The 7,025-nt window shown below is 61.4% G+C and overlaps 1 protein-coding gene across 1 annotated transcript in view; it reads left to right on the top strand.

The window, feature by feature from the left end:
• PAIP2B (poly(A) binding protein interacting protein 2B) overlaps nt 1-5,495 on the top strand; it is a 6,876-nt gene extending 1,381 nt beyond the window's left edge. The window contains exons 3-4 of the mRNA XM_027707775.1: nt 2,428-2,604; nt 3,541-5,495. Of these exons, the coding sequence (XP_027563576.1) occupies nt 2,428-2,604; nt 3,541-3,597 (234 nt within the window). The 3' untranslated portion in view covers nt 3,598-5,495. The remainder of the gene's footprint in view (nt 1-2,427; nt 2,605-3,540) is intronic.
• The last annotated feature ends 1,530 nt before the right edge of the window (nt 5,496-7,025 follow it).

The following is a 7,025-nucleotide window of genomic DNA, read 5'->3' as shown; positions in this document are numbered from 1 at the left end:
AACACAGGGATGTGGGGATGGAGGATGAGGAGGGTTTGACAGGCAGGTGAGAGGTGGGGGAGTTCCCAGCTCTGTGTATCCACAGGGAACATGGAGTGTCTGTCCTTTGGTGGCCCCGTGGGAGTCGCGGGAAGGGTGGCTCAGGGAAGAGTCATCCTGTTTGTGTTGGACCTGCCTGGAAGGACGTGGGATGGATGGAGCTGGAAAGGAGCCCTCACGATGCCTTTGATCCCCTGGGGGGGACGGTGACATCACTGCTCCCAAGCTTTTGGGATCCAGGCCTTCCCTGCCCACGTGCTCAGCTGGAGGCGCAGGACCAGCGTCCTGCTGAGCCCTTGGAATTGGAATGTTTCCATCCCGGTTATCCCAGCAGGGAGATCCTGCAGCTGCTGCCTCGGTTTGGGGAGAAATACACTTGGATACTGGATACACTTGGAGCAGCCGGAGCTGGAGCCTCGGGATGTTGTGTCCACAAGGGACAACGAAGCTCCTGAGAGCTCCTGGAAGACTCCAACAGCTCTTGGTTGTGGAATAACGACCTGGGAGCAGCTCCACAGTGTCCTCCTCGTCCTCATCCCAATCCCAGGGCAGCCCGAGGCAGCGGGAAGGGCTCTCTGGAGGCTCCTGGGATTCTCCTGCCGCCATCCCAGCAGCTGGAGAGAACCTGGACACCTTGGACTGGGAGAGGAGGGAGCTTGTCCCTCCAGCTGAGCTCCTGGATGCTTGTCCCCTCCCTGGAATGTCCCTGTGACCATGACCCAGCACTGATTCCCACTCCCAGGGTGTCTGGGAAGGACCCTCTGGAGCTGTGGGCGGGCTGGGCAGAGGGAATTCCCACCCCCTGCTCTCCAGAGGAAGATTCCATCGGCATTCCTGGTGTCCTCAGAGGAACTCTCTCTCTGCCAGTGGTGACGAGGTGCTCCTGCCACCCTCCCATTCCAGTGCTTCGGGGCCGCTCTGGGATCGGGATCTGGGGCTGGATCCTCCTCTGGATCCCCTCGCTCTCCCCTCTCCCTGAGCTCTCCGGAGCCACGTGGCTTCCCTGCCTCCTCCCCAGGGATTTGGGCCGGGCAGGCCCCGGGCAGGGGCCGGGCAGCAGCTCCAGGTGCTCCCCCAGCCTGGCACGTTCCTCCCCAACTTGTGCCACCACCGACATTCCTTTCCCATGGAACCGCATCCCGAGGGCAAACAGGGAGTGGTGGGAGCAGGAACTGCTGACAGCAGGGAGCTGGGGCAGGCAGAGCTGTCAGAGGCAGGTGGGACGTGGAGCACAGGGAATATCCACCTGGATTGCAGGGCTGGGAGAGGCACCAAGCCCTGGGCTGGCTCTGTCCGTGTCCCAGGGAAGGGCAGGATCCCGGGAAGGGCAGGATCCCGGGACAGTCGCTGTCCTTGTCTCCTGTGGGATGAGCCAGCACTGCTGGATCTTCATTGTTTAACATCCTCATTTCACCTGCTCCTGCCAGGGAGGAGTTTCAAGAATTCCTTCCCAATATTCCATCTAAATCTTCACTTTTCCAAGGGGAAACCACCTCCCTTTGTCCTGTTCCTCCCTGCCTTGTCCCCAGTCTCTCTCCAGCTCTCCTGGAGCCCCTTCAGGCCCTGCAAGGGGCTCTCAGCTCTCCCTGGAGCCTTCTCTTCTCCAGGGGAACCCCCCCTGCCCTGCTGCCCTGTGACATGGAATGGTTTAAGCTTTCCAGAGCATTTTGTGGATCATGGATTCACTCAGCCCTCTTGGACTCAATGAGAATCCAGAGAAAACCAGCCTGGGAGATGGGATTGGCTGGTCAGTGTGACCCACTGATGGAAGGACGGACCCCCAGCCCCATCCTGCCCCTCTCCTGCCTCCCTCTGCTCCCACACCCCTGCCTGAGCAGCTCCAGGAGCTCCAAGGGGCTTTCCTGATCCTCAGGAGGAGGTTTCCTGCAGTGTCATCCCTGGAGCCCTCGTGGGAGCCGAGTGCCACCCTCTGTCACCACCTGCAGGTGTGACAAACCTGCGGGGAGCAGGAAAGGCTGAGAGAGCCCTGGGATCGCTCCAGAGCAGAGAGGATCCGCCCAGCAATCCAGCATCCAGTTTGGAGCAGGGAAAGGGAGAAATCCTGGAGAAAAGGAGGCTCAGGGGGGACCTTCTGGATCCCTCAAATTGCCCTGGAAGGATGTTGGAGCTGGGGGGGATTCGGGCTCTGCTCCCAGGGAACAAGGGACAGGAGGAGAGGAAACGGCCTCCGGCTGTGCCAGGGGAGGCTCAGGTTGGATATTAGGGAAAATTCCTCCTGGAAAGGGCTGTGCAGCCCTGGCACAGCTGCCCAGGGTGGGGGGGACACGCTGCAGACCCTCCCCAGGTGGGTTCAGCCTACGGAAAACCCCGGGAAAAATCCCGGGATGTCCTTCCTTCCCCCCGGGACTAACGAATCTCTCCGGGCAGGTGGAGGAGGAGCTGCAGGAGCAGGAATTCCTCGACCGCTGCTTCCAGGAGATGCTGGAGGAGGAGGACCAGGACTGGTTCATCCCGTCCCGGGACCTGCCCCAGGGCGTGGGGCAGCTGCAGCAGCAGCTCCACGGGCTCTCCGTGGGGGACACCCACGGCTCCGAGGACATTCTGGTGAGGGGATGTGCCCCCCTGGATCCCTGGGGAGGGGATGTGCCCCCCGGGATCCCTGGGGAGGGGATGTGCCCCCCTGGATCCAGGCTGGGCGGGGCTGGGAGCGACCTGGGAGAGTGGGAAGTGTCCCTGGGACTGGGTGGGCTTTGAGGTCCCTCTCAGCCCAAACCATTCCATGGTTCTGTGGACTCGCCCCGGGGTGGGGCTGCTGCTTTCCCACGTGGCACAGCACGAACAGGGGGGCTGAACCCACAGATTGTCCGTGTGTTCCCCCAAAACCCGGCCTGGGAGCAGAGACCTCGGAGCTGGGTGATGGTCCGGCTCATCCCGGGCCTGGGAGGCCACGAGGGATCCTTGGGGGGCGGGGATTTGGGGTGCAGGGGTTTGGGATGCAGGGATTCAGGGTGCAGCGATTTGGGGTGCAGGTCCATCCTTGGGGTGCAGGTCCATCTTTGGGGTGCAGGGATTTGGGGTACAGGTCCATCTCTAGGGTGCAGGAGTTTGGGGTGCAGGGATTTGGGGTGCAGGGATTTGGGGTGCAGGGATTTGGGATGCAGGGGTTTGGGGTGCAGGTCCATCCTTGGGGTGCAGGGATTTGTGGTGCAGGGATTTGGGGTGCAGGGGTTCGGGGTACAGGGGTTCAGGGTGCAGGTCCATCCTTGGGGTGCAGGTCCATCCTTGGGGTGCAGGGATTTGGGGTGCAGGGATTTGGGATGCAGGTCCATCTTTAGGGTGCAGGGATTTGGGGTGTAGATCCATCCTTGGGGTGCAGGGGTTTGGGATGCAGGGGTTCAGGGTGCAGGGATTTGGGGTGCAGGTCCATATTTAGAGTGCAGGGATTTGGGGTGCAGGGGTTTGGGGTGCAGGTCCCTGGAATGCAGCTCCCCGGGGGATCCTCGGGGCACTGATGGGTCCCTGTTCCCTCTTCTCTTGCAGAGCAAAAGCAACTTGAATCCAGATGCCAAGGAGTTTGTGCCGGGTGTGAAGTACTGACAGGCCAGGCCTGGAGAGAGACTGAATCCCTGCTCCAGGGAATGCCAGGGGATAGAGGGGGGACAGCCCGGCTGGACTCGGCGCCGGGATCTGCTCCAGCTTCAAGTACCTGTTTTTTTCCTCCTTTATTTTTTTTTTTACACTTTGTATCGTCCCATCACCTTTTTTTGGCGGTTTTTTTTGCTTCCTGGGACGTGTGGCCCTCGGGCCTGTCCTGGATTCCAGCCTCCCCCTGCTCCAGAGGCCCATTCCTGCGTGTGCTTCAGCCCTCCTAGTGGGAAAGTCGCGGGGAAAATCCCGGGAAAATCGGGTGTGCTTGTTTCAGTAGGATTTTTAGGGATCCCCTGCCAGCAGCCAGCCCGGGCTGGGAGCTGCTCCGGCCTTCCCCGATTCCCTTAAAGCGGATTCCTTCGCTCCAGGTGAAGTGCACCAAGCTGTGATCCCGAAATTCCTCCAGGCGGGAGTTGCCCCGGCTCCATGATGGAAGCTGAGCGCTCATTCCCACATTCCCGTGCTGGCAGGGGGGTCCTTCCTGCTCCAGCAGTTCTGGGGGTGCTCAGGGGGGCCCAGACCCCCCCCCCGGGCATCAACCCCTGGGAAGGGCAGCTCCTCCCAAACTCCTCCTTAGGGAATTCCCTCCCCGGCTCTTGAGCTCCTCCAGCACTACAGGCCATGGCTCTGAAGCCTCATCCCAATTCCTCTGGGATATAAATCCGTTCTTGGCACAGGGTGAGGGGGGTGTGGAGCAGCTTCCCTGGGGGAGGAGGGGGATCCTCCTTTGGGATGAGCCTGAGCCCCGAGGAGCCCCCCCGAGGGATGTTTTTGGGAGGGGATGGGCAGATCCTGGGGCTGGTCCCTTTTCCAAGCCCCTGGAGCAGCTGTTGGAGCAGGATCCGTGTCTCCCTCAGCTGAGCTCCTGGGAACCTCCTTCCCCACCCCTGGGAGCTGCAGCTCCCAAACCATGGCCCTGGGCACTTCCAGGGGTCTCAATCATGGGATCCTTCGGAGAGCCGGGGCTGGAAATCCCCATCCAGGGCAAGTGGGAGCTCCTGGGGGTCAGAAATCCCTGTCCAGGGAATGCAGGAGCTCCTTGGGGTAGGAAATCCCTGTCCAGGAAAAGTGGGAGCTTCCCAGGTCAGAAATCCCTGAGAAAGCAGGAGGTTCCCAGGGTCAGAAATCCCTATCCATGAAAAGTAGGAGCTCTTTGGGGTCAGCAATCCCTGTCCAGGGAACACAGGAGCATCCCAGGGCAAGAAATACTCATCCAGAAAAATCAGGAACTTCCTGGGGTTGGAAATCCGTGAGAAAACAGGAGCTTCTCCAGGTCAGAGATCCATGTCCAGGGAAAGTCAAAGCTTCCCAGCTCAGAAATCCATGAGAAAGCAGGGGCTGCTCGGGGCCAGAGATCCTTATCCAGAGAAACCAGGAACTTCCTAGGGTTGGAAATCCACCTCTGGGGAAAGCAGGAGCCTCCCAGGGTCAGAAATCCCCATCCAGGGGAAGTGGGAGCTCCTTGAGGCCAGAAATCCCTATCCATGGAAAACGGGAGCTTCTTGGGGTCAGAAATCCCTATCCAGAGAAACCAGGAGCTTTCAGGGGTTGGGAATTCCTATCTATAGAAAGTGGGAGCTCTTGGGGGTCAGAAATCCCCTTCCAGAGGAAAAAGGGAGCTTGTCACGGTTACAAATCCATGGAAAGCAGGAGCTCCCGATCCAGGACAATGAGCACAGTTCCCGCTGGATGAGCCGCTGCTCATCCGTGTAAATCCCCCTCCCGGGCGCGGTTCCTCCCCCCATTCCCGGCCCTAAAGGAGCCGCTAATGGATCGGGATGGGGATCCCGATGGCCATTAACTCGTGGGGCCATCGGACCGTGAACGAGGCTGAGCCCACGGAATTCCCTGAACGAGGCTGAGCCCACGGAATTCCCTGCTCCCGGTTCTCCCCGGAGCCTCCCAGTTGTCCCAGCTCCGGCTGCCGGGCTTGATCCCGGCTGGAACCACAGCCCTGGGCGAGCCCCAGCCAAATATTCCAGCCTGGGGCGAGTTCTCCCCTTTCCCAGAGGCTCCCCCCGGCTGGGCAGGATGAGATCCAGGGCGCTGGGATGGGCAGCGGGAACTGGGATGGGCAGCGGGACACCGAGCGGGGACCCCTGGAGCGATCCCACACTCCCCCCCCCTTCCCTTTTCCCCGTTTCCCTTTTGTTTCCCTCCCCCTCCTTCCCCCCCCCCCTCCACGTGCTGTAAATTTCGGACGAGGCGTTATCAAAAATAAACTTTTTTTGGAAGGGAGCGGGGCCAGAGTTTTCCCTGGAAAGCCGGGGGGGGGGTCTCCATCCCACGGCAGCTCCCGCGGGGCCCCCGCAGGGCGATTCCTCTGCCACCCCCATCCCAGTGATCCCGTCATTCCCACTCCGGGCGTTAGATGGCTCTGCTGCCGCTGCTTGGAGCCGTATCCCTGATTTCCTTTGGCTCTGCGGCGCTGGTTGGAGCCCTGTCCCTGATTTCCTTCCACCTGGAAGCTCCCGGTGGATTTTCCCCCCGCCCTCCCCTCCCTGCGCTGGCACCTTTTTGGGCAGTTTTGGGGTTGTGCTTTGGGCCGGGCACAGCCCCCCCTCTGCTGATCCCAGGCAAAAATAACCCAAAAGGGCTTTTCATCCTTATTTTTCCCTTTTAAAGATCAGCCCCAAAGGCTGAGGAAGCAGAGGCAGGACCGGCCCCCGCAGCTCCGTGTCCACTCCCCGCTCACGGGTGTCACATCCCCTGTCCCCACCTCCGGGGTCCAGAGGTGTCATCCTTCCTCCTCTTCCTCTTCCCTCCCTCTCTGCTTGGATCCAGCTGCTCCCTGAGCCCCAGCCCCTCCCTGGCAGGCTCAGCACCCTATTCCCATCCCCATTCCCGTTCCCATCCCATGGCCCCGCTGCAGCCCGGCCCCCTCAGGCACCAAAAGGGAAATGAAACAGGAACCTTCGGGGGTTTCCCAGCAGCCCCCCCTTGGCTCGGGGTGTTCCCACCCCCAGCAGGGCTGAGCTGGGGACAGTTCCTGTCCCGTGGCTGCCAGCCCCATTCCTGGCCCCACACGTCCAGCCCCAGCCCCATCCTGCCCGTCCCCACGTTCCCAGCCCCATCCCGCCCCATTCCCTGCTCTCCCGGCCCCATCCCGCCCCATTCCCTGCTCTCCCAGCCCCATCCCGCCCCATTCCCTGCTCTCCCACCCCCATCCCGCCCCATTCCCTGCTCTCCCGGCCCCATCCCGCCCCATTCCCTGCTCTCCCAGCCCCATCCCGGCCTCCAGCCCCATTTTTTTTCCAGCCCCACTCTCTCAGTTCTATCCTGCCCCATCCCCGTTGTGCCCCGTGCCCACATTCCCAGCCTCACCCTGCCCTATCCTGCCCCATCCCTGTGCTTCCAGCCCCACGTTTCCATCCCCA

The sequence above is a fragment of the Neopelma chrysocephalum genome, unplaced genomic scaffold, assembly GCF_003984885.1.
Source record: "Neopelma chrysocephalum unplaced genomic scaffold, ASM398488v2 Primary Assembly neopelma1_94601, whole genome shotgun sequence".
NCBI lineage: Eukaryota > Metazoa > Chordata > Aves > Passeriformes > Pipridae > Neopelma > Neopelma chrysocephalum.
The sequence above is the reverse complement of the archived record's forward strand: the minus strand, read 5'-3'. Positions and strand labels throughout refer to the sequence as shown.